This window comes from Rutilus rutilus (genome assembly GCF_951802725.1).
Source record: "Rutilus rutilus genome assembly, chromosome: 20".
Classification (NCBI taxonomy): Eukaryota; Metazoa; Chordata; class Actinopteri; order Cypriniformes; family Leuciscidae; genus Rutilus; species Rutilus rutilus.
In genome coordinates, this window is record NC_140225.1 from 3,881,791 (window position 1) to 3,909,051 (window position 27,261).

The window sequence follows — 27,261 nt, forward strand, 5'->3', positions numbered from 1 at the left end:
AAAACTCTTCGGATCTGCACGATTCACACAAGTCACCCAAACTGACGTGAAAAAAGCGGGAGGCGCCGAAAAGCGCGCTGTTTGCACCCCTGTAAAGTAAAACCCCGCCCTCTGTTCAATATTCCGTTTCACTTGGAAATACGTCACAACACTGGAGAAAAGTCATTTGCAACTTCCAGTTCACGGGGACTTTGACATAAAAAAATCTTACAACACATTTAAGTGGTCAAAATGACTGGAGAATTCCGGCACACGCCACCAGAGAAAATCTTTCACCGGAACATTGAGTTTACAATAAAATCCATAACATGCATTTCCAAAACAGTGCGCAACAAGACCGGGAATGTGTGTTAAGAAAGTAAACAGGGTCAAGATTAATTTCATGTTGACTTTGAATGACTAACTCATGGAAAATGAACAGAAACGGAAAATTGTAGGGTTTGTGATGCGCACCAAGAAGCACATGAAGTCAAGGGCGAGTACGGTGGGCACTCCTCCGAAGGGCAGGCCCTGGAGCACCGTGCTGCGGATCCGGCCCGTATAGCAGTAGTCCTTGGAGCTGTTGGAGCTGGAGCAGTTGTGCTGGCCTGTGCAGACCTCAGCTTCACTGCTCACAGCCATCATGAGCAAAACTAAGACAATCAGCATCCTCAGTACTGCTGCATCCTGAAACTCCACCTGTTAGGTGACAAGAGGAAGAGCGTTATGAATATCTTTCAGGGGTATACTTGCACATAGATGATGACCCAAATCTGATCACCTGGGGTCTTTAAAGGGATAGTTATGGGAAAACAAAGGAAAAATAGTCAACATCAACTTGAGTGATGAGTCTGTCATCCCGCCTGACATCTTTCATGTTTTACAAAAGAGGGAAATTCATAGAAATTTTGAACAACACGAGAGTTTTTTGGGGGGGTTAACTAATCCTTTAAGAATTCAGAATTCATTAAGAATTAGGCCTAATTATCTGAACACATTTAAAGATCGAAAGGCTGAAATAATGGTAAACAATGAAAGCAAAGAGAGCGGTTTTGCAAAGTATCTTACAGGAAAGACCGGTTCTGTAACGCTCAATATGTAAATGTCTACGACGTCTAAAGGTGCAACTTGGCGAATTATGTAACTGCATGAAAGCTTTGCTGTGAGTGACTGACAACACATCTCTACATTAAGAGATCTGTGGAGCTCCAAGGCTGTGCATGCTGTGCTCTGGCATGCTACCGCTGGCTCAACACAGACACATCTATATTCCTCCTACAGTGAGATCAGCCACTAAACCACTTGACAATGGACAAACAGGCCGAGCCATCTCTCTGAGGCAAAATGCACCAACTGTACCAAGTTCTTCCTGAGGGAACACTGTCTAAAATTGCCAGCCAGGAATATACATTTCAGATACTAAGGAATATTTCACAGTAATTAAAAATGTTTTTCTTTCTTCTGTGGAACACATTAGGACGCTTTTTGATGAATATATGCACAGCTTTGTCCATATTTTTTTCCTCAACCAAAAAAAAAAACTCCATAAAAGTATTATAAAAGTAGTTTACAGATAATACAGGTTTGAAACAACATGGTGAGGGTGAGAAAATAAATTCATTTTTGTGTGAACCATTCCTTTAATTTGATAAATTGTCACGTTTAGTTAGTTATTAGCTTAGGTATTAGATTAAACATTTTCGTTACTTGAAATAAAATAAAGGTTAACTAAAATAAAATGCATGTATATATAAAAAAACAACCTTTAATATTTATTTTTTCAGCTAGCTAAAATAAAAGAATTGAAATAAAATGAATAAAAACTATATAGACACTTAAAACCATAGTAACTAATATAAACAACAAAAACACACAACAAACTTACTAAAACTTTAAAAATGAAATGAAAAAATAAAAAAATTATTCAAAATATAAATAACTACAATAGTATCTTAATGATACTAAAATAATTACTGCTTTAAATATGCAATAACGTGTGGTTAATTTGAGCGGATTGGCACTAGGTGAGCGCGTTTAACAAAGTATTACCATTTAATCTGCTGGTCATTTGCTAATTTATTGTTCAAAGGATGCAAGGAATCTACTAAAGCAACAACATACACACACATTGGCTGTCCAGTGTGAATTAATGTCAGACCCAAAGTTATGTTAACCGTGACAGCAGGACTCTGACTTTTCCAATGGAAAATAAATACAGCATATAAGGGTGATGGGGGAGAGAAAGTCACACGCTGCGTTTCATAACAAACCAAACTCTGTGCCAAGCCAGCTCAAGGTGAGGTTAGTCATCAGCTTATCATCTTTGACACCAATTCACTTCCAAATTCCAATACTGTATAAGGAAAGGGAACACTTTTTAATTAATTGTTTAACAGCAGAGTTCCTGGTAGAGTTCCAGAGTTCCTGGTAACTACGTTACCCTTGATCCTTCAAAGAAATCTCCACCAATCAGAGAATCGTGAGCGCCAAAAAACACTTTAGCGCCCATCCACTCCCATTGGACTGCAAATAATGTAATAGTCTCCCTTAAATATGTGCATATTTTGCAATAAACACATAATTATTTTATTATTGTAGTTCTTTCCCTCATTAAAGCTGTTTAGTATATATTCCTGTACTTTGTCTTTTTGTTTCAAATAGTTTATAATGTTGCGATTTGCCTCGTAGCTGTTTGGTTTATGGCTTGTAACTCTTAAATTAAGGCTTTTATACATATACACTTTTATATATGTATATATATATGGGCAAAATACTTCAGAAACCAAGACTGCTGAAAAAGTGGGCGGTCTCGATTGCACTCCATAGTCAGTGTTCGGGGTTTGTTCAAACTTCTGCAATTGTTACTGGCGCAATTATACACACAGAACAGAATGAAACAAATTAGATAAATGATTTAACAGCATTAAATTGAACGTATTGAATTAATCGCAACGGCAAACGCATTGCCTTTGGCATATTTAGAACAGTTCCTTTGGGACAGATGGCTGGGACATCCACCCCGCTGCTGTTCTTCTGAACTCAACGCTAATGCCGAGTCATGAAAACAAACAGCGCATGACAGCAAACCTTACAAGCTTGTGACAGCCAAGCTCTAATAAAAGCATCAGGTTGCAAATGATCCATATTACGGAGACTTATTCACTGACTGACTGCCTTTACTTATGTTCAATTAAGCCTGCTGTCACACAGACCGATCTTGTGATTTCCTGGCATCAGCATGCTCAAAAACACACACTGCTGAGTCTGACAGCCACAAGTCTGAATATAACAGTCAGACAAACCAAGGCCTTTATGCTGACATCCTCCTGATGTCGTAAGGTCGAGCGCTGATTGATTCCTGTTTTTCAGACATCTGAAAAAGTGGTCAACAGATCAATAAGAGAACTGATTCTGAACAGTTCAGTGGAAACTAAAAACAGAGCATACGCCTTCCCGAAACATGCTGACACTTGTTAAGTTCTGAACTGAATTTAAAGTTCTGACCTCAACAAGTTTGACAACGTTACAAATCACTGCTGATTTGTTTGTTGAGTTCAATTATTTATCTAGCTCACAATCTTGCGTTCATATCACCGATTGAGCCTTGCTTCAAATGAAGAGAAGTCATAGGCTACTCCAAGTCTATGTTGATAAGGAAACTTTAAAGCAGATGATAGAATATCATATGATGTAAAATATGATGTAACATGTCTCCTGCTGCTGAAACATTTAATCTATAGCACAGCTTCTCTGACCTCGTTCGCGCAAGTCTCATTACGCTGGGCTCAGCAAAACTCACACGATCTTTAACAGTAAAGGTCATCATCTCAGGCCGACGGGTCACATTAGAGTATTGATCTGTACGAGTTCACAACACACCTGCAGCATTTACTAATATCAAACTTGGGCAAAATTGAGAATTTAAAAACTGGCTCCCATTCGAATCATGAGTGTGAATTAGATCACATGATGCTGAACTGGAATCACAGGAAAAGCAATTGTGCAATTGCAGAATTTAACGCAAAACCAAATTGCAATTTTTCTAAACTGCTGCAGATTTCCCACAGATTTTGGGCCTGGACGCATCGCGTATGACGTCACTGAAACACGCATTCAGCCAAAACCCACTTCGAATCGATCGTTAGACTTCTGTTTGCACTATTGCTTCGGCAATGGAAGCAATCTGTCACTCCCAGTCAACCACCACAATCCTGCTCCCACTGTAAACACACACACACACACACACACACCGAGTGACATCTTTTCAATCAACCGGTTCAATTTATCAACACTTGACTGTATGCTGCGTAAAACAGTCTCACGTACTCTGTGAACAATCCCACTAGAACTAGGAAAGGAGATGCTAAATAAAAATGTAAATTCACTCTCTGACAGTAAGTGACGCTTATGGAACAGCCGTGAGACATCGAGGCCCAAACTGAGCATTATTTATATGGCCAAAAATAGAAATCAATGAGATTTATATAACAGTATAGCAGATTAATGACATAAAATGCATAATATAATTTGGCCCTCTATATTTCCAAATAACATGTCTTAGTAAGATGATATTTAAATGCTTTGTTTTATGATGAAATCTATGCAAATTTTATTGTGTGTGGGGGGGGGGGGGGGCAAAACACAGTGTAATGCAGAATACGCCTACAATGATGATTGAGAGACGAACAAGTAAACATTCATTAAAAGCCTGTTCTATCATTATTTGATACATACTTTTTAACACAGTTTTTCTAATGCTAATGATTTTGCTCGTAATATCATCTAATGTTTCTTGAGATGTGTGTATGGTAATGTTGGATTCATACTGAAAAATGAAATATTCATAAAAAAAAACTATATGGACAGAAATGTTATGAATTTATTCATATATATATATAAAATATATATAATTATAGGCGAATTCCGTATTCAATTTCATGGTATTCGTAATATAATTCTGAATGTTGCACAACTGTGAAAAATACATTAGCATTTCTACTTTTTCAATTGAGAGTTGCAGCAAGTGACCTTGGATCAGCTGAAACAACTGCTATTGCCTGTAAAATCCTATTAACAAACAAACGAGTGATTTCTACACCCAAAACACCATCATTCTGCAATGTTAACATATAATAATAACCTTTTATGCCCTGTTGGACTACAGTTTGGCTTTCATGAGAAACACAGACAAATCAAATTGCTTTGGATAAGAATGTGCCGTTCAGACAATCTGTTCTTTCGGGTTGTTGGCCTCAAGGTGAAAGGAAATAGTCGCTCATTAACCACATTACAAGAGTGAAGTAATACTGGCACCATTTCGTCGTGCTAACAGCAGAGCTGTAAATAACATATTACAACATCATATCCAAGGTCAAAGTGATTCCACTTCACAAACACTATCAGCAGTCTTAAAGAATACTAGAATACTTTCATAGAGTTGGTTTCACCGGACTGTAATATATGACAACAATTAATCCGCCACTCTTTTACTGTGGTATCACTGTCTGCTACTGAATTTCAACACCTGTATCTACCAATGAAATATATATTACCTGATCAAGTGCTGAACACTTTTTGCCACTTTATTTTTAATGTATAATATTAATTTTCATATACCTTTATGTCTGAATGCAATTGTCGAGTGTCTCCTGTTTAAGCAAACTTGATTCTCATCACAAGTATTGTCATCATGTCCAGTGACAAGATTTAAAGGGGTCCTATTATGCTTTTCCACTTCTTCAACTTTAGTTAGTGTGTAATGTTGCTGTTTGAGCATAAAAAAAGATCTGCAAGGTTACAAAGCTCAAAGTCCACTCCAAAGGGAGATATTTTATTTAACAGAATTCCCTTTACAAGAACTACAACGAACGTCTCGTTTGGACTACAACACGATTTTTCTGGATCTTATGAAATCCGCACCCACGGAGTATGCAAGAAAGGGGATGAGGCCTGGTTGAGCTGCATTAGAGAAAGTGACTCAGTGAGACACTGTTTTTTCTACAACGTATCCGAAACTCCTTTGTTTGACCTTCTTCCTAAGGCTGATAAAATGTATTTTTAAACACTGTTCCTGAACATGATTACCCCAACCGTTCATCTATGCTCTGCACATTTTATGGAGAACAGCTTGTTTTCTGTTTGCTATAGTAAGCTCTCGCTTTTGTAAGATGGTTCACCGCTCCTTAGAAAAATTAACCATGGTTTTATGATCGATTACTGTTTGCATTACCTTCGTTTTCCGACAAATATCACGATTAAATGGTGGATAACATCGTATCTATAATGTATAAGATAATTCCAAAAAAAGACACCACCCTGAAACATCCTGTGAAATCCGTGCTCGCAAAGTCCGTGCATGAAATCCGTTCTGGATGCTGCTCTTGATCGTTAAACATTGTCAGGGTCTGAATCGGGCTCGAATTGGTTTGAAATAACCTTAACATTTACATTAGAGAAGAACGCAGTTATGGAGGGGCGGGACATTTAAGCAACAGCAAAGAGGACGGCGTAGGGGATCATTTAACAAAAAAAAAAAGATTTTAAAAAGCAAGGGTTGCTTTTGGCATTTAATGATATACAGAAACAATTACAATGCCACATAACCTAAAACATAACATTAACTTTCTTAATCTGTCACGTAGTAACGATTACGACAAATCAGCTGTTCTCCCGTAATAGACGGTTACAGTAGAACTTCGTGAAGTAGCAGTTAAAGTCGCGCATGCGCAATAGAACGACAGAAGTCCGTTGGCGTTCCACCAGAGGCTGTTGCTTAAAGTCCCTTTTTCCCGAACACGCGCTAAGGCTGCCAATCACAACACACTGGGCCAGCTAACCAATCACAGCACATTTTGTATTCCGGAAGGAGGGGCTTCATTGAAATCGGCATGTTCGAGCCAGACTGGGGAGAGAGGTGCTGTAATAATGTAAAATATGTGAAAAATAATGAATTTTTTTTTACCAATCAAGCGTGAAAACATTAAAGTACACCCCAAAAACTAAATCAAGACTTTGTAAAAGGGCAAGGACCCCTTTAAAAGATGACAGCTGATAGCTGTGCAGATATCCTGCACACCCTGAAAATATTATAAAACACAAATATAACAGATAACATTTTTCAGTTAAATTCTGATTAGTAAAACCTTCAGCATGCACAAACAAGATTATCTTTTTCACTGCAATGCATTACAGAGACTCATAGAGATGTGTATTTTTTCTGAAACGTTGCCCAGTGAAGAGCAGTGATAGGCCGAAATATTGGCCTTGGCTGATACATAATATAAATAATCCATTGACCAAAAAGTAAAAAAATTTTTTTTCAAAAGTGTTAATTCACCCTTGTGCCATAAAGTGCCAAAAAAATTTTTTTACCACCAGCCTTGTCAATGTTTATTAAACTACACTCTAAAAAGAATCTGTGAAATGTATGGTTAAAAAACAGTTAAAATATAGCCTACAATCAGCTGTCAGCCAAAGTTTTTGGATTGAAATTATTTTACAGCAAAAATTATATTTCATTAACTGATGTAATGTCAATAAACCAAAGTACTTAAATCTGTGTAGTACCTTTATAATACTGACAACCATCATAAATACGCAGGTGGTAAAAAATAAAGCCACATGATAAATTAAACCATCGAATTGTGGAGTTACAGGGAATTCTGGGAACTCGGATTAGATCTATTACAGTGTTTCACTGTATATAAGTAAGGCAAATTAACAGGATTTTACCATTTCAGTCTTTTACTGTTAAAATTATGATCATTTATGTTTCCAAAACAGTTTATTCTAAGCCAAAATTGTATAAAATAAGTGTTTATTTTGTGTCAGCAAATAGAGCATGGTCAGTCTTTCACCCTGGGCTCTCAATATCAGTATTGCCCATTGAAACCCGGTCAACCACTTATAAAGCACTCCAAGCATGAGGACAACATTACTAAGGCTCATGTGGAGGATAGCACATTTGAATCTGGTTTGCTATACCATGCAAAGTGTATATTTGAGTCAGTGAGAAGAAAGGATATGTGGTGTGACATATGGAACATATGGTGAGCCCCAGGAGCCAGTTGTTGCTTTGCTGAACAAGACCTGAAAGGAGCTTTGTAAGATATGAAATTCTCCTCAGTTTGATCAAACTCAGCCAAGCCCAAGGGGTAAACTGCATTCTGACTCCTGAGACAATATTAAACTTGGAGTGAAGCGTTCATCTGTTTTGAAATGCACTGAAATGGTTTTAAAACTGTATCCAATTTCTTGAAGCCATCTCCAAGACACCAAAGAGCTCAATTTATTGATTTCGTTGCACTAAGCTCTGTGCCAGAGGCCAAATGCAAAACGCAAGGATCAACCAACAGAACTGAGAGATTTGCCACAGGATAATCAAACTTGGCAGGCTGAAAGTTTTGTACTTTTAACATCACAAAATCATTGGGATACCAATGAACAACTAGTTAAACTCAAGGGACATGAAAAATTAAAGTCAAAGTAACTAATTAGTGCACAAAACCAACAATAAACCACATAATCTTATTCCTCATATAACTACAAAATCATGCTATTCTAATGTTCAGATCAGGAGTTTCAATCTTTAGACGCCCTATGGTCATCCTTGTGCAAGGGACACCAATGCTAACATTTCAAATGTAGCTTTAACTTTTCGTATATAAAGAAAGACCCAATTTATAACGTAAATATGTTTATTAAAAATATGTGGAAAATATTTGTATTATGTATTAAGTAAAAAAAATGCTGCTCACTATATTCCTGTACTGTTAAATGCATGACTTCAAATGTATTGTTATATTTGTAAATGTACTTACGTAGTTAATTTCTATGGTTTAATTTCATTTAATTTAAAAAAGATAAATGTTTATCTTTCATACAGCACTAGTCATATTCTAGTCAGATGGATCAGAATATGTCACTGGAGTACATCATAATCGGCTATGATACTGGTGAGGATTGACACTAATCATCAGATTAGCTATGCTACATATCACCTCACGTTCATCTAACTCAAAAATAACCACAGAATGTATTTATTTATTTACATTAAATAGACTTTCAGAAAAAAAAAACAGTTGATGAGGCTAATCGATCCATGCCATAATATAACGTCAACATGTTAGCTATAGACTGCTTGTGAGTGAGACCACTATATTTAGCCATTACAGATACATGACAGTGAATTATGTATTGATCTACCTTAAGAATAATTACTAATAAAGTTAAATACTTGTATAGTTAGCTACAGCTAATGTGCCTAGCCGAACTGTTAGCCACTTTGTTGTGATTTCTCACCAACTGGTTTAAATTACTTAACATTGGTAATAGGTTTACTTCTACTAAAACTAAGCATCACAATGATCAGACTGACACCGCTCAAACTAGTTAGTTCAGGTGGTAGAAGTTAAGTTAACTCACCTGGCCGGGTTGGTCAAAGCCAAAGTAGCTCTCGGTTAGCTACTGCTGTGTGATATCCCAAAATAACCGCAATAGTATCAAAATTCCAGTTCAGGATTTCCTCAAAAAGATTTAATAGTGTTCGGAAAAACAAAATGCTGAGGATTAGGCCATTTTTCAGTTAGTGTCTCATCTACGACACTGACACACAACAAGCCCTAGCATGGCTGTAATGGATCGGGCCGGTGACGATGTATGTGCGGTTGATAGGCAACCCACGAACTGTTTCCCAGCTGGGGCGTCGTCCATGTTCGGGTCTTTTCGGATAATTTCGGTCACATTCGACTCCGCTTCGAATCCTGTTGTTTACGTTCGGTTGGTGTTCGTTTTTAGTCGGATTTGCTCGGAATTGTTCGGTCACATTCGTTCTTTTTAAATGGCGTTGTCACATGGTGGCAGTTGTTACGCACAAAATATACCAGCCAAAAATTGTTTGGAAATTATTTATTAAAGTTATTAATTCTGAAAGAAACGTCTCTTTCAACACGTATTCAATGCACTTTTCCAATTTAAAGAACTTCATGGTTAAGATTAACTTCTGATTATGTTTACATATAACATTGCTAAAGCATTAATCACAAAACAAGTAAGGACAAGAAAAATTAATGTACAACATTACAACAATAAAATAGGAAGGGATAGTTAGAAAAAGAAAAAAAAATGTTGTCATTACTCATTCACCCTCAAATAGTTCCAAACCTGTATGAGTTCCTTCTGTGAAACACAAAAGAAGATATTTTGAAGAATGTTGGTAACCAGACAGTTGCTGGTTCCCATTGACTTCCATTGTAGGAATAAAATACTCTGGAAGTCAATGGGTGCCGTCGACTGTCTGCTTACCAACATTCTTCAAAATATCTTCTTTTGTGTTCAACAGAAGAAAGAAACTCATACAGGTTTGGAACAACTTGAAGGTGAGTAAATTATGACAACATTTTTGGGTGAACTATTCCTTTAATAAACAATATGTGTGAATTAAGTTGTTATTCTGTCCACAACAGGGCATGTACTGCCATCTATTGGCCGACTATGTAAACGTTTGAATCCTTCGAACTTGTTCTTATTTCAGCATGGCAGCTGTCGTATCTTGGCCTTTTCCGTCCTTTATGAATATTTCGTTTTTATTTAGATAATTTTGTTTTAATTTATAACACACAAAAGTGAACCAAACTTCACACTAGCGTACATGTAGCCTAGCCTGATGTTTTGAAATGCACCATCACCGGCTGCACATAAACAAATGACCACCGTTTTTGGATAGGGGGATTTTTACAGTATACATTTTCATTACTACAGACTCAAAAGTTTTGCATGGCACATACTTTAAAGGATCCCTTGGGAAATGTACACCATAGTGGAGCTCAAAGGAGTCCGTTGTGGATATCGCTGTGGCTACTGTAGGAATGAAGGAGGTAAAGCTTCATACGGTAAGTGAAGTTTGCATTATTTTGGATAAGGGAAGTATTTGCACAAAAACAAACAAATTATTACAACACACAATAACCTTCACACTTTCGTGTACAGTGCAAATTGTTTTTGTGGAAGTGAACAAAGCAAGTTGCACCATTTTGTAAGGTAAGCAGCTTTCAAAACGATAGTTTTATTAAATAATACATATTTTATTGCTTCCTTCTTGTGCGCCTGTAGGGCTTTTATACCACTACAGGAAATGTGCGGTGAATCTGGGCTGTACTTCCGGGTCATAAAGCGCTCGAATCCTACTATGGTGAATGTTTTGTTCCCTTTTGACGTTGATTGCTTATGGCAAGCCGTTTTAACCTTCATTCATTCATTCATTCATTCATTCATTCCCAGGATATTCTTGATATCAACAATTGAATTTCCACTAGTAAAAATGTGAATTATTGATGTCAACAATGACACCATCACTCGCAGAAATACGAAATCTTGATATTAAGAATAAATTTCAACTAGTAAAAACTGTAATTCTTGATATCTGTATTTGTATTTCACTAGTTTAATGTCACCATATGCTGCCATTCAAATTCTATTGTTGATATCAATCATTGATTTCTTACTAGTTGAAATTCAAATTTCACGTAGGCTATCAGAAATACAATATTTACTAGTAAAAATTATAATTGTATACATCAATACTTACTTTGTTACCTGTGCAAATGTCTGTTCTTGATATCAACGATTGAATTTGAATGGCAGCCTATGGTGACATTTAATTAGATAAAGTAGCCTACAATTACAGATATCAAGAATTATAGTTTTTACTAAAATGTAATTCTCGATATCAAGAATTTGTATTTCTGCGAGTCATTGTTGATATCAAGAATTCACATAAAAAATAAATTAATTCCTGATATCAAAAAATGCCATTGTTACTAGTAGAAATATAATCCCTGATATCAAGAATGATTATGTTAAAGGCAGGGTAGGCAGTTTTTTTCAAAAAAAAAAAAAAAACTTTTTCCCAAATTTGTTTAAACTGTCTTTATATACCAATACATAATTAAAATGTAAGTACTCTGAAAAAGAGAGTATAAAAATCGAGTGTCCTCTCAGGGCTGCAATAAACACAGCTACTCATTTCCATTCGGAACGAATGAAATTTTTGGCTGGGCGACTGTCACTCTCCCTCGCTACCATGGCTACCACCCCTGCTGCTACAGGAGCTGCCCACATGCGCACACCCGTTTGACTCAAGGAGGGGAAGAGGCACGGAAGCTCGGAAGAATCACAATTATGGCAGAGAAAGAGCAGTCAAAATTCCCAGTACCTGCATATACAGTCAGCGAAGGTAATGGGAAAACGTGTATCAATGCAACCTGTTTTTAGCTTTGCCTTATGTTACTAGCTCGTTACCGAATCAAACTCAATATATTTTAAACTTTACCAGTATCGATATGCTAGCTTGATAGTGAGTACTAACAGCCATGTTAGTTGTTTATATTCATAATGATAAAGTTAGGTATTTTAGTGCATGTAGTGACCGCTCGCGCTGGCAAACACGTCCTCCTCCAGCTGAGCGATCGGCATCGCGCGTTCATGTGTTTTGGGGGCGTGGCTTTGGAAGGAGCCCAGAAGGGAGGGGGTGGGAGTGAATGGAAGAAGTAGCTGTGTTTATTGCAGCCCTGAGAGGACTACAGACACTCGATTTTTATACTCTCTTTTTCAGAGTACTTATATTTTAATTATGTATTGGTATATAAAGACAGTTTAAACTAATTTGGGAAAAGTTTTTTTTTTTTTTTTTAGAAAAAACCTACCTACCCTGCTTTTAACTAGTGATAATTTAATTGTTGCTATTCATATAGGAATATGTCCTGGGAATGAATAAAAGTGAAAACGGCTTGCCATAGTTTGCTTGCCTTTTTGGGACGTCCAGTCACGGTAACCTCATTCAGAAAATCAGACCAATCAGACAGCGCGCTGGACGAACGTCATGCAGCGTAATTAATATTCATGAACCTGTCCTTACCAATAGTAGGGTTCGTTAATCGTACCTGGGCGAGCGTGGAAATGGCAGCGGGTGGATCTTACAGTATAGTGGAGTATTTTGGGGGAGATGACGGCTATCGCTGCGGTTACTGTAAACATGAAAATGGCAATTTCTCACACGGTGAGTGGGCATTACTCTGTTTCTAATGGTTTGTGGTCAATATATCAGTGAATCGACAGGACGTTTGAGGGAAGCCGGGTTGGACCTCTCTGTTTTGATTAGCGATGACTGTTTCGACAAGCGATGACTGTTTCATCAACTGGTTTGTCAAATGTTTAAACGCTTTATTAATATTATAGTATTAATTATATAGTTCCAAATGAGTTGCTGCATTGTCAAGTCAATTATAAACTGTAAGATGGTCTCATAAGCTTTGTTTGTGGTGGATACTATAGTAAAGACCTTGTCAGTTGTCAGCCAAATGTTCTCTGCCATGATTGACATGTCAGTTTTAAAGTGTATTTTTAAAAACAGAGAAGATTGAAATCATTTCCTGATGTGAGGGAATAGCAGAGGCCTGTTCATCTTTGTCCACCCCTGTCTGGACCTTAAAGTGATTTACTCCTATGTGCCATTCTTGTTTTTGCAACAAGTTTTACAGTTCAGATCTTTACAAAAAGAGTGTCCTGGATTCTAACTGTTTATTCATCTTATAATAAGTCTAATAAAGTGTCCATGTTGTGTAATCTAGGCTGTCAGATACAGGGTCACTGAGTTTATAAAATAATACATTTGCTCTACTATTTACTGTATAGCAGGGGGTTTCAGTCTTTTAGATGTTACAGATCATATTTGAGGGGCCCTAAAGCTTGAAAGGCATCTATATATTTTCTAGTATAAATAAAGATCCAATTTATACTGTGAAAAATATTTAACAAATATGTATATATGTTTCTATTAAGTTACATTATTATGTTTTCTATTCATTATAGTATTTACTAATTTTAAGATTATAATTTCTATTTTAGTTTTAATCTGATTTAATAGTATTTTATTAAGTAATAATTATATATAATTTTTTAATTTTTAATTTTTTTGCACTTAGACCTTCTAGCACTTTCTTTTATTACAGTTAGATATAGAAGTCTACTCTTAATTTTTTGAAAATTTATCATCGGTTTTATAGTATAATTATATTTACTGCATGATCTGACAGTTTTTTTGTACTACAGCCACCAGAGAATTCACATCAAAATGATTTTTGATTTACCTTTATGATGAAGATGATATTGTGTTAAATGGTGCTAAAAGTGGTGACTCAAGCAGATCAACAAGGATTGTGAGGAAGCGGTGTTGTAATAGCGGTAGGTAGTAATAGTGGTGCTAAAGATAAATCTATCCTAATCTGCCCTATGCTATATAATGTGGAAGCCATTAGGACGGGAAAGTTCAGAGACGGATATTATCCTAAGCAACATGCTTTATTACCTAGGGCTCTGCGTAATACCTCAGTAACCCTTGATATCACCATCTTCCACTGATTTATAGGCCGTCATCATCACACTTTTCAGTCTAGCCATGCAGGAGAATAGAGTTTAAATGATTGCTTTCACTTTCAAGTATTTGAAAGTGAAAGTAAGTACCCAAACCTTTCAAAGTCAACATGAAATTCTGTTTGCAACACATTTTACTTTTTATGATGTGATGCATTTTCTATTGAAACTGGATATTCAATGAGAAATAATGTTGGACAGGACTCTAATTTAGTAATTGCAAATTAATTTGTGAAAATTGGTTGTTGTTACGAGAATGGAGCTGAAGCGTTGACATGTACAAGAGGGCTTGATGATGTCAGTTGAAAAGTAAAACAACTTGAGGTGGAGAAAGTTAATATAAAACTATTTGAAGATGCACTTTTTTTGAGTAATGTGCATCATGCACAACACTGTAAGTCCAAGACAATGCATTAAGAAAGTGACTGGGGTCAGTTTTGGTTTCATCTTGACTTTTCAGTTCCATTTTATCTCTTATTTGGAAGTTGAACTGCGCACAACTTTTCTTTGCGAATTATACTTATCAATTAACACGAATATCAGCACTAGTACAAATCCAGGAACAGCGGGTGCTGCGTGACTCTGAACTATCTAGAGGTGAATGACTTGTCATAAACTTTTGACTTTATAACTCTCTATCAAATTTATGCAAAGAGATTGCATCATACCAGGCTAATGCTTAACCCAAAGGTGACATTATGTGCCATGACACAATGCCTGAACCCCTTGTTGAGTGTTATAATAAGAAACACACCTTCGTAGTTTCCTTTTAATTGTTTTACTGTGTTGTGGTGCAGACTGGGCCTTTTTTTATTTTTTTATTTTTTACGCCTTTTCAATCTTTTCAGGGCTTGTTACCTGCTTTTTTTTTATCTGCCTCAAACCTAATCAGTGTCTATTGTGTTGTGTTCTGAAAAACCCGCCCCGTATGTGCTAGATTAATGGATAAGTCCGGTAAAATCAAACCTCTTGTCTCTGTTGTTGCGGTGATCTGACTGATGTTGCTTAATGGATCGTTCTGGACTGTGTCCTGTTCTGTGCTATTGATTCGTTTTTTTGTTTGTGCTCTGAAAACAATCGGCTTGGCCCGGAGACCTTAACAATGAGTGTCTGCTTTTCCTGGCCTGTATTCTGGAAGTTTTTAAATTATAATTATTTTGTTCAATTTACATTTACATTAGGGTTTTTTGAGCAATATTTTTTCCCCCTTAATGTTTTAACTTGAGCCAGCTCCAAAATCAGTCCCAATTCCCAACATTAAAATTGATTCAAATCAAATCAAATCAAATCAAATCAAATCAAATCAAATCAAATCAAATCAGATCAGATCAAATCAAATCAAATCAAATCAACCCCTTAAAGGAACCGTATGTAAGAAATGTATTTCAATGAATCATAAAATGGCCCTGATATGTCACTAGACATTAAGAAATCATGTTCATTTCAAATACTTATATCACTGACAACAGTAGTCCGGCCAGGATATTGTCATTTAAAAGTGAAGTTGCGGTCCTCAACTGATGTTGATGTTGTCATGTGTTTTGGCCTGATGCCCCACCCTCCACCTATCTACCAATCACGAAGTCAGTAGTGTTTCGGCATCTGGGTTGCCAGCTCTGCTCTAGTTACCACAGCTGCAGCTACAAACGTGTCGGATAAAAAATGTCTAACGTTACTAAACCTAAAAGACCTCGTTATGAATCCGAAATACGTCGTGACAAAGTCCGAAATAAAACAAGGATTTGTATAGGAGATGCCTTTGAAAGATGGAGACGGCTGAAAATGGAATTTTTTGCGATACATAATTACTTCGCAAAACATCTCTCATGAAGCATAAACATAATTAACAGAAAAAAAACGTACTGTGTAGGACTCGTCACTTGCCATTGGAAGCTCCTTGTAGCAGCCTACCTTCCTGCTGGATCCTGCAGCCTAACTGGCAACCTTGAGTCAGGGGGGAGGGGGAGGGGATACACCGCTCTACAGTAATTTGAAAGTGACTGCAGTACCAGTTTTGGCCACAATCTTACATACGGTTCCTTTAAGTGTCATTGGCCCACTGGTGAGCCCACAGCCATTACATATTTAAAACAGTAATATTCTATACTAAACCTAAACTAATCTTGAGAAACTATATATTATTTGAACACTTACAATCTCTGAAGTTTTCATATTTGGTGGCTGATTTTCAAAATAAATTACAGAGGAGCTGTAATTGATCAATTTGGAACAATAATATTTTCATACTCCTAAGGCGTGTTCTTCAGACCTTTATTTTGAAATAGCGATGAACATGAAAAATCATGAAAGAATGGTAGAAACCTCAGTTTGTTTTAATGCCAAGAGTCCAAAAGATAACATCCATTCAATTTCTTTTAGGAAAAAAAAAAAGGTCTGAAAATGTTTTAAATATAAAGAAGAAAAAAATAATAGATTCACCATTTGTGATGTGGCAGCGAACTACAACGCACATACTTGTTCTTTTTGTGTGTTTATTAGAGGTTGAATTCATATCAAAATCTGCCAAACTTCCCAAACTTCTAGGATAGTAGTTCCCATACTACTACTACATAGGATGTCTACTTCATAAATTGTATGAAAATTGTGGAAATATATGGTTCAGAATCAGATCACTCAAACCACATATGGAAATGGAGGTGCCCTTATATGGGCAGTAATAGTCTGGATCCCAAATGGCACACTTCATGTGGACTCGCAGTCTCGTAGCCTTAAATTGCGTGTGCTCGCCAAGTGTACGAGTCCGTAGGGTGTCCCATTCTGCATTTCAGCGCTCAGAAGTGTGCTCGCGAGCGCCGCCTTTGTGCCCTCGATGCGGACTTCGGCGAAGCCCGCACTTTCGCACCCTCCACACGAGTTACCTACCCAGGAATCATTGCGAAGTTGCGAACGCCCAATCAGATAAATGAGGGGAGGAGTTTCGTGGCTGTTTGACTTTCTGTGGCCTGTCCCAAAATACACGCCCCTTAGGTCTGCACTTCCTCACGTCTCCAAGTGTGAACTCGAAGGAGGTCCACAAGGCCATTTGGGATCCAGCCATTGTCACCTAGTGAAAAAGTTTGGTACTGCGCCCAAACAAAATCTTACTGAAAGCTCATTTTTTGAGATATCAACCTAAAATTTGAAACACAACTCGTTCAGATTTTTGGCTTTGATTTTCTTGCAGTTTTAGAGTTCAACATGTTTTGAAAATATATATTTTGTATAAAATATGAATAATGAAATTTTTACATTGTACATTTTCATAAACTCAAACTTCTATAACTTTTTTTTCTATTTCACTTTCTTAATATATTTCACTTATACAAAAATATGCCAAATGTCTTCTTTAAAACAAGACCAATCTTACGTTTAGATATTCTAAAGCATACTTGAATTACAACCATTTAAGTTCGGAATGTGCATTTTCATGTCTATTTAAAAAAAAAAAATCCTTTCTTATATGAATAAATCATGCTCTTAAAAAGGAAAGCGCTAGATTATGGAAAAGATTAGTTCTGGCAAAAGTAATTGAACATGCAAAAATGAAATAACATAATAAATATCAGATGATGTACTGATATATCATACATTGTTATTGAAAGGTTTAGACTGTGTTATTGCTTAAAGTAATTATGGAGATTCTGAACATGAATTTTACTAGCTATATAAATCAGCTGATTGTACACTGACGATCTTCTTTGGCAGATTAGAGGAGCATTAGCACCCCATTGTTTCAGTCCCAAAATCTACCAACAACCTAATCAGTCATTTCTGTTTTGAATTAATTTTTTTTTTGTCAGCTTTCAACTTTTATTTATTTATATAGCACATTTAATAGCAACGTTGTTGCCCAAAGTGCTTCACAATTAACTAAAAACAGTAAGAGATTCATGTATAAAGGCATATATGAAGGTAAGACCACACACTCTTAGACATACCCCCTCACATAACAGTATAATGAGGTCAGTGTAGAAAGCTAAAAGAGAGTAAATTATATCTACAATGTACAATGCACTTAACTAAAAGCTAGGTTAAAAAGATAGCTTTGATTAAATATTAGCCTATGTAAAAGATTTTCTAGCCTATTTCACATTTATAGGTCAGACATCCTGCCCTCTCGTTATTGATATTGGTATTACCATTTCACATTGAAATGTATATTGTTCACTCATTTTTATTTGTGTATATGTGTCATTGTTTAAATGTCTTGTCGGTATTGTGTGGTTTTAATCTTTGTTTTTAGTCCACAAGATGTGTTTGTATTCTCCTCAGTGTTTGTATTGATTGGATTATGGCTCAGTCTAGAAAAAGAGACATCTTAACCCCACAGCCAAAAAACTGAAAGAATTCTCAAAGCTTTGAGGACAGATGTCCTATACGTGTCCCTGTGTGGGAGCTTAATTCTCCATGACGTCAAAGGAAACTTTTTCCCTTCCTGAACTGTGTGTCCATTTGAGGCTCACTGTGTCTCAGAACACAAGGCTATAAGGATCAGATGCCCTCCTGTTCTCATGTTCATGCATGTCTTTTATTTAAGAGGTTTAACTTGATAAGTTTGTGTTGTGTATGATCTAAATATTGTTGTTCTCTCCCTAGGCATGTGGTCCCATACTATGACAGTGCAGGACTACCAAGATCTCATCGACAGAGGCTGGAGAAGGTCCTGATGTCAACTATTGTCTGACCTCTGAACTGTTAAATTCTAATAATGAGCGTTTCATAATTCAATCTTCTGACTTGACTTTAAATCATGTGCTGCATGATTAGGATTTTGTGCGTAATGTCTTAGCAGGAAACACTTTTACACATTAACAGGATGCATTAGTCTGGGCAGTTCAATGAGCTTAACACAGTGACAGATTCAGAGATACTCCCTGAGCTCACACACTTCTTTGAACAAGATAAATGGTTCAATTCAACATGAAAACGCATTTTAATCTGGATATATTTGGCAAGAAAACTGTACATTTATTCATTTTGCAGACACTTTTATCCAAAGCCAGTTACAAATGTGGAAAATCACAAGTAGAGTCAGCAATATTCATAGTAAACAATGCCAGATTTAGTAAAGATGTATACGCATACATTTTAAATAAATTATATCACTTATTAAAACAACTGAATTTTTAACCATGATTTTATTATAATTGATTTAATGAATAATCATTGGCTTATTGATGTATGGATACATTTAAATTGTATTATATTTAAATTGATCTCCCCTGTGTTTTTTTTTTTTTTTTAGAAGTGGCAAATATGTTTACAAGCCTATTATGAATAAGACATGCTGCCCACAGTACACCATCAGGTAAAAGCTTGCTTGTGAATAGGATACTTTGTGATAAATTAAAATTAATATCTTATTTTTATCTTATTGTGTATAAAAGTGCGGTCACACTACACTTTTCATTCCACTGACTTCCATTCTTACGCATGCAAATGCATCAGACCGTAAAACGCAAGCTCATGCAAAGTTTTGCGTTTCGCTGCTGGGTTGGGTGAACTCTGACTTGCGAATTCGCATCACGTGAAGATGTGTTACCAGTAAAAGATCAATGCGTCACACAGAGTGACCTCTTGGCTGAATTAAAAGAACAATATTTTTGCAGTAAAGTTAAGTAGATTGTATATTTTTACATTTTGAATGCATTACTATTTGTTATATGTTTAATTCATGTTTATAAAGTCATATCACGACTATTGCAGTGTCCGAAGAAATTTCGCATGCTCAAAGTCTAGTGTGACCGCGGCTTAATTTGCTGGAAACAAATTGTGTGTTTGGTCTTTCTTTATACATTAATATGTTGAATGAATGAGGCATTTATATAGAACTTTACTAGTTGTACTTACTGTTTGACAGGTGCCATGCCTTGAACTTCCATCCGTCGAAGACTCACAAAAAGACCTTGAAGAGAGTGAACAAGTTTCTCTCCAAAGGAGAGATGCCAGTGGAGCGGTGTGATGAGGGACATGAAGGTGAGCGAGCGAGCGAGTGCCACTTACTAGATTATTTGGCTTCTGGTCGTGATCAGTCATGATCCACAACTTGGTATCATGAAGCTGGATGCTATGTTAAATGTTTATTTTATCTGTGTTTTGTTAAATAACTTGAAAACCTCTTCATATGAAAATAACATGAGGGTGTGATGCCACAAATCGAAGAGGCCAATTTAAACACATCATTTACTTTTTAACTTGTGGGCTGGCTCATAAATTAGAGCCTTTTGATTACATTCAGTATTTATATTTAGTTATCAATTCTCTCCGATATGGAGATTCTTTTTTCAAAAGTTAGAAACCACCATTTCAACATTGAAAACAGATTCGAAATGAACAAAAGAGTATTTTATATTTTATGATATGATATGATATGATAACATCTACCTGCAGTACATTTGCATTATATTTATAATGAAACATGTTCATATATGAGAAATGCCACTTAATGAATTGTGAAGATTAACATTTCTGAGTGACACAAACATTTGGAATATAAAATGGACAGTTTGAAATGATTCACAACAAGTTTAAATCAAAAATTCTATTAAAATGTCTCTTTTTTTCACAATGTTGTTTAATTTACATTGGCACAAAATCATATCTGAATATATCCGACTCAATATATAGCCCAGTCAGAAGAGTTGCATCCCCAAGGCATGTTTTCTACAGGTATAGCCTCTGTCTGTTTCTTTTATCTTGTGGTCTGGTCTGATTTAATATGCCATCCCAGATGTTTTAGAAGAAATCAAAAGCCGTCTAAAGCCCTTCTCGTCCATACTTCAGAGGACAGTGGCTATAGCTGCAGGAAAAACCCAGTCGTTTTTGTCAGGTGCGCTTTGTGCTGTTGGCCAGACATTAACCAGACTCCCCTCCTGTCACCCAGGCATCATGTGTTATCCCTCCCATATTTTGCTATTTTCTTCTCTTTTACTAATTTTTTTTTGTTTCTTGTGCTCAATTTGTTTGTGTGGTGTTGGGCATGACACATTTTCTTAGTGTTTATGAACTAAAATTGTGTTTGCAAGTACAAGATCCATTTCATACCATTTAGACATAAATTTATAGCTTGTTTGAGGGTGTTTAATTGTACGTTTAGTTCAACCAAAAATGAAAATTCTGTCATTAATTACTCACCCTCATGTCATTTCAAACCTGTAAGTGTTTCGTTCATCTTCAGAACACAAATTAAGATATTTTTGATGAAATCCGAGCGCTTTCTGTCCCTCTATTGACAGCTACACAATTGAAAGGTAGTAAAAACATCATTAAAGTAATCCATGTGACTCCAGTAGTTTAATCTCAATTTTATGATGAATGAAGATGATGAATAAAAAGTCTTACTGGTTTGAAACGACATGAGGATGAGTAATTTTTGTTTAATTTTTAAATTTTTGGGTGAACTGTCCCTTTAATGCACCCATTCCCAATTGTGTATTTCTTTTCAAATGATTTGGGCTGTGTTTCCCAAAAGCATTGTAAAGGCCTCATTATACTTCTGCGTCGGACCTACGCCGGAGCCTCTACGCTGTAGGCAACGCGTTGGTTTTCATTTATACTTCTGCGTCGTTGTCCGCGGTGACGCGCAATTACACATGCAGAGGGAGCGGTCCTAGCAGACCAATCACAGCGCTTGCGTCCGCGTAGAGTTGACGCGTTGTTACATTTTTGGAGAGGTGCACGTCAGGGTACGCCGAAGGGTACGCGCGCGACACAAAGCCTACGACGTAGCTATGGCGTGAGTTCGACGCAGAAGTATAAATAGGCCTTAAGCGTAAGTAGATCGTAGAGTCCTTTGGTGCAGTTGGTTTACAACTTAGGCTCAACAATGCTTTTGGGAAACGTGGCCCTGCATAATTTGATAGTTCCAAGTATAAGTGTGATTTGAGTGAATCCCTGTAGTAGACGGCATCACATTATCCATGATGGTCATCTTAAATTTAAATGTGTTGATTCTTTAGGAGAGCCCATGAACTCTGTGCATGAAGAAGATGTGCGACCCCCTCCTGAAGATCCACTGAAAATAGACCAAGGTGAAATACAAGACATCACCACCAGCCTAGACACTGAGTCCTCCAACTCAACGCCCAGAGAAGACGCAGCGCCCGCTTCAGCAGAGAAAACCTCAAATGTTACGGCCAAGCCAGGTCAGTCTCTACACTCATTTAAAGGGGTCATATAATGGTACATGCACTTTTACAAGTTGATTGTACTGAGATGTGTGTTGGCGGTGCCTGTACACAACCATCATATAATGATAAAAGTCCATCCAGTGTTTTATTTTTAAATCTCCTTATATGTTTTCCCCCATCTCAAATCAAGCCGTTCGATCTTGTGACGTCACACGGTCGGAAGCCCCTCCCACAATTGTTAATTGACAGAAGCGTTTCAACACAGACCCGCCCTGAGCGAGCTGTCATCATAGTCCGCCATTGTTGATACGCTGGAGCAGAATGGCGTCTAAGCGATTGTGGTGTTCTGTTCTCGGGTGTAATAAGGAACACAGCAGTCATTTTGATGTTTCTAAATCCGAACCGCTGAAGACGCAGTGGCTGAGTTTTGTTTTCGAAGGGAATATTCCCCACGATCAACGTCAATGCTTTCATGTTTGCGCGAATCATTTCTCACCAAACTGCTTTATAAACGAGAACATTGAAAAAGGTATTAGCTCCTGTCTGAGTATGTGTTGTTTATGTGCCTAATGACTGTCATAGTCTCACAGACTGGTTATTTTTATAACAGATCATTAAAATTTGAGTGCTTCAGCCCTGACAGTTGTACCTAACGCTGCATAGATAACGTTACGCATCACAGACAAGCCTACATTTACCGAAAAAATGTTTTTCATGACCATTAGCTGTAACATCAATCTGTCAATGAACTAACGTATACATCAGTAAACACATAGCATTCGTATCTCACTACTCTACCCTGCCAGTACATACAAAGATAGATCAAAGTGACATTACGTTAACCAACCATTCAGAAACGTCCTGTTCGAGCCTTAATTGTCTAACTTCTTTGGGGCCGTCATCTTGTTCCGGGTCCGACTCCGGTTCAAATTGATACGGTTGCACAGATGTGTCCTCAGAGACTGCCATTCTTTCTCCAAAATATACCCTCAACTGTTGTTAAGGCAACACTCCACGTATGTTGTGTCAAAGCGCCCAAAGAACAGAGGGGCGGGGTGAGCAAAGCTCATTATCATTTAAAGACACATGCACTTAAACGGCGTGCTGAAAACAGAGCTGTTTCTGACCAGGTAAAATTAGTGTTTTCTTACAATACTAATGAGAATTTTTTATTAAAGTATATTACAAACTTTTCATTTAGACCCTAAAGAATCATATTAACTTGTACAAAAATGGCATTATATGACCCCTTTAAGTCTCAAATAACACAGTTACAGTTCTTGGTTCTTTTCGTCCAAAGTAGCGATTGATTGATTGATTGATTGATTGATTGATTGATTGATTGATTGATTGATTGATTGATTTGATTGTTTCAGTCAGCCAGCAAGTGATTCAGGCTTATAAATCTTTTTGACCATTTCATTAAAAAGAATTGGTTCATTTATCCTTGAATTGGTCTTACACCGGTCTTGCCGAATGTTTGCTGTTGTGTGCAACCAGTGAGGGCTTTTCGGTAGAAAGATGTGATGTCTTTATAGTGTCTTTGTATAATGCCTTTCCAATCACATTTAGTTCACAAATATTTTTTAGCGATTACTACAAAAACGATTCCTTTGGCCTTGTTGTTGTAGAATCAGTTGCAGTGCAGCACTGGAAATATTGTACGAAAATTGAACTAAGTTGATTCAGAGACTTTAAGGTTTAAGACTTTGATACTTCAACAATTAAGGCTTGACAATATTCGAAGGCCTAGTCACTTTTCCAGTTGTTTGTGGTTTACTGGATGTTTTTTTTTTACTTACAATATTTTTGTTATTTTTGGAACTTGGCATAACTAGTAAAATGCATATTCATTGTAAAATTGCTCATTTTGTTTCAATATTTTATGAATTCACATTACTTTTCCAGGTCTTGAATTCACACTTTTAAAATTAGGCTTCCACCTATATCCACATTTTTCAAGACCATCTTGGTTCTTGGAACCTGGTTCTCCAAAGAGAGAAAAAAACACCTGTTAACGGGGCTGATTTAAAATACAATTTTAGTTGTTTTAGCTTATTTTAATGCTTTTGTCTCATCCTAAATGACAATTTAAAATTCCCTGGTTGGGAACCACTGCATTAAGGGAACCTAATGTTATTAAAATCATCTGGGTCCTAAAATAAACCCAACTGGACTAGTAAGTAAGGATAAGTGTCTGATAAATGACTACTAGTAAGTAAGGATAAGTGTCTGATAAACGACTACTAGTAAGTAAGGATAAGTGTCTGATAAAGGACTACTAGTAAGTAAGGATAAGTGTCTGATAAACGACGACTAGTAAGTAAGGATAAGTGTCTGATAAACGACAACTAGTACGTAAGGATAAGTGTCTGATAAACGACGACTAGTAAGTAAGGATAAGTGTCTGATAAATGACTACTAGTAAGTAAGGATAAGTGTCTGATAAACGACGACTAGTAAGTAAGGATAAGTGTCTGATAAATGACTACTTGCCTTGCCTCTAGAAACTTAGAATAGCAAAACAAGGGATTCCACTGAGGATCAATAGAGGGCAGCATATGTCAAGAAATAAATGTGGTGGCTCCCTCGGGATATAAACTTTTTTCACATCATCTGTGTAAAATGATACTGCAAGTATTCCTGCAAGTATCACTTCCTATGTTACACAATTTCACCATCTTATCCTTTAGTTAAATGTAAAAAAAGAAAAGAAAATCTACTAGCTTTCCTCCGAGGGTGAAGTGCTGTGAGCCAAACCGTATAATAAATTCCCTGTAGACTTGAGGCATGAGGACCATACATCTTTGAATATGAATTTTAGGCAAATTAAAAGTTCCATTCATCTACAAGCCCCTGGAATGAGCACCCCCACAGAACAGTCCGGAAATGGGAAGGATTTATAGAGGCTCCCAAAAGGAGGAGAGAACTCTCGCTCTCTCCATCTCCAAACGGAAACCACCTGGTGACAAATTTATTGCTGCTTGCTTTATGACCATCTTTACGTCTGAGTTATGTCTGTTGTTAGCGTTGACACGGACGGAGCTAAATGACTGATTCCTCACAGGAGGTTAATGCTCCGGTTATAAACAACAGAATCTGTAAATGGTCTCTCTGGATATTTGAGCTGAATGAAGTGAAGCCGAGTACACGTGGCCAGCCTTAGAACTTCACTCATAATTCATGTTAATGAGAAACTAAGAACGAACAATTAAAACTAGATTTGTTGTGATCCGAGCAGCGGTTCTGAGCAGTTTCTAACCAGGAATGTGTATTATGAAAGTACATTTTGATTTCATGCTGACTAAGTGGGTTGAGCCTTCTGTGTTTTGGTGTTGACTGTGCCAGTAAAGGCTGGTCCAGGTAGTAAAAGTGTTTCTCTTCCCCACGCCCAACTGTTCTTCTTTCCATATGTTTTCCTTCCATAAAGGAGTGTGCCAGCTCTAATTCACCCAGCCCTGAGTCATCCCCGCACAGCAAATATACCTTACACTGTCCCCTCAGGGAGTCCGCATAAGTGTGTGTGTGTGTGTGTGTTTCTGCAGGAGTAGTACATACATCTGAAGGAATGTGTCTGTGAGTTGCTGCATGCACATGAGTGTGCGCAACTGTAAATGTGTGTCCATGAGTCCTCAAGGAAAGGCAGTTCTGGACTTTTTACGAACTGTTAACTGCTAGAGAGGGAGAATGTGTCTTCCGCAGGAACGGATCTGTCAGAGTTTATCTCTCCCTTGCACACAACGGCCCGCTTGCAACACCACGTGTTTATTTGCTAAAGGTCTATCAGACCTCAGTACAATCTGTACAATTTTTATTCAAACGTGGTAATATTCAGTGTTATTTATTTATTTATTTATCTTTAAAACGGTCCCAGTCAGAGGAAAATGAGCTCTCAGAGATCTTAGATCTTGGTTCCTCCTTAGGTTTGATCTTAAAGGAATGATCGATCATTTACGCACCATCATGTCTGTAAACCTATATGCATTTCTGGCCTCTGTGGAGCACAAAAGAAGATATTTTGAAAAGTGTGTTGCAGTGAATGCAAATATAATATGTTGTTTGGACCACAAACATTTTTCAAGATATCTTTTGTGTTCAACAGAAGAAAATAAGTCATATACATTATTTCAGAATTTTTTGGGTGAGCTATCCCTTTAAGAAGATTTTCTTTGCTTTAGTTGCCTTGCTTGCTGGAGATTGTCATTGTCTTTTTTTTGTTTTTTTGTAAAGCTGTTTTTGGAATAGAATGTTTTTTGAAAAGTGCTGTACTAATATTTTTAAGTGAGTTGAATTGCATTTACGTCATTAACATAACACTGTCGTAACCGGGCGGAAAGTGATAAAGTGACAAGTGATTAAAACTATCACTTCTATGTTGATCCTAAGCAGCTGTATTGCTTTCAAACCAATTGTGAATTGTCCCGGGGCCATGAACCCCCGTCAGCCGTGTTGAGGGGTTTTCTTGGTGTGTGTGCTTGAGTAGTGTGATGATGAATTCATACAATACTCTACTGTATTATAACCAAACAGCACCACACCGGCTCCTATCCGCTCAGGATAGTTCAGTTAAACAGTGCAAGTAACAGAACGCAGGCTGTCTTCGACCTGGATCCGGCCCAGCATCTGCTCTAGCTCTCGCTCATGTTTACTCTGGTTTGGAAGAAAGCCATTCGACATCTCTATCATCCCTGTGCCGTATTTACAACCCTGGCCGGAAACATTCCCT

General features: G+C 37.0%; 2 protein-coding genes across 6 annotated transcripts in view; one reads left to right on the forward strand and one right to left on the reverse strand.

Moving 5' to 3' along the window:
* Positions 1 to 9,671, reverse strand: part of tmem63ba (transmembrane protein 63Ba) — a 35,561-nt gene extending 25,890 nt beyond the window's left edge. For all 3 annotated transcript variants that reach the window (XM_084391175.1, XM_084391174.1, XM_084391173.1), the window contains exons 1-2: positions 9,403 to 9,671; positions 454 to 678 (exon numbers count right to left, since the gene is read on the reverse strand). In XM_084391175.1, coding sequence (XP_084247301.1) covers positions 454 to 648 — 195 coding nt within the window. In that variant the 5' untranslated portion in view covers positions 649 to 678; positions 9,403 to 9,671. The remainder of the gene's footprint in view (positions 1 to 453; positions 679 to 9,402) is intronic.
* A 795-nt stretch (positions 9,672 to 10,466) lies between these two features.
* The window catches only part of ate1 (arginyltransferase 1), an 82,039-nt gene continuing 65,244 nt past the window's right edge, over positions 10,467 to 27,261 (forward strand). For 2 of the 3 annotated variants that reach the window (XM_084391176.1, XM_084391177.1), the window contains exons 1-5: positions 12,884 to 13,033; positions 19,003 to 19,066; positions 19,652 to 19,714; positions 20,267 to 20,382; positions 22,365 to 22,550. In XM_084391176.1, coding sequence (XP_084247302.1) covers positions 12,934 to 13,033; positions 19,003 to 19,066; positions 19,652 to 19,714; positions 20,267 to 20,382; positions 22,365 to 22,550 — 529 coding nt within the window. In that variant the 5' untranslated portion in view covers positions 12,884 to 12,933. Of the gene's footprint in view, positions 10,869 to 12,883; positions 13,034 to 19,002; positions 19,067 to 19,651; positions 19,715 to 20,266; positions 20,383 to 22,364; positions 22,551 to 27,261 lie in introns of those variants that run through there. The other variant, XM_084391178.1, reaches the window with a different exon arrangement.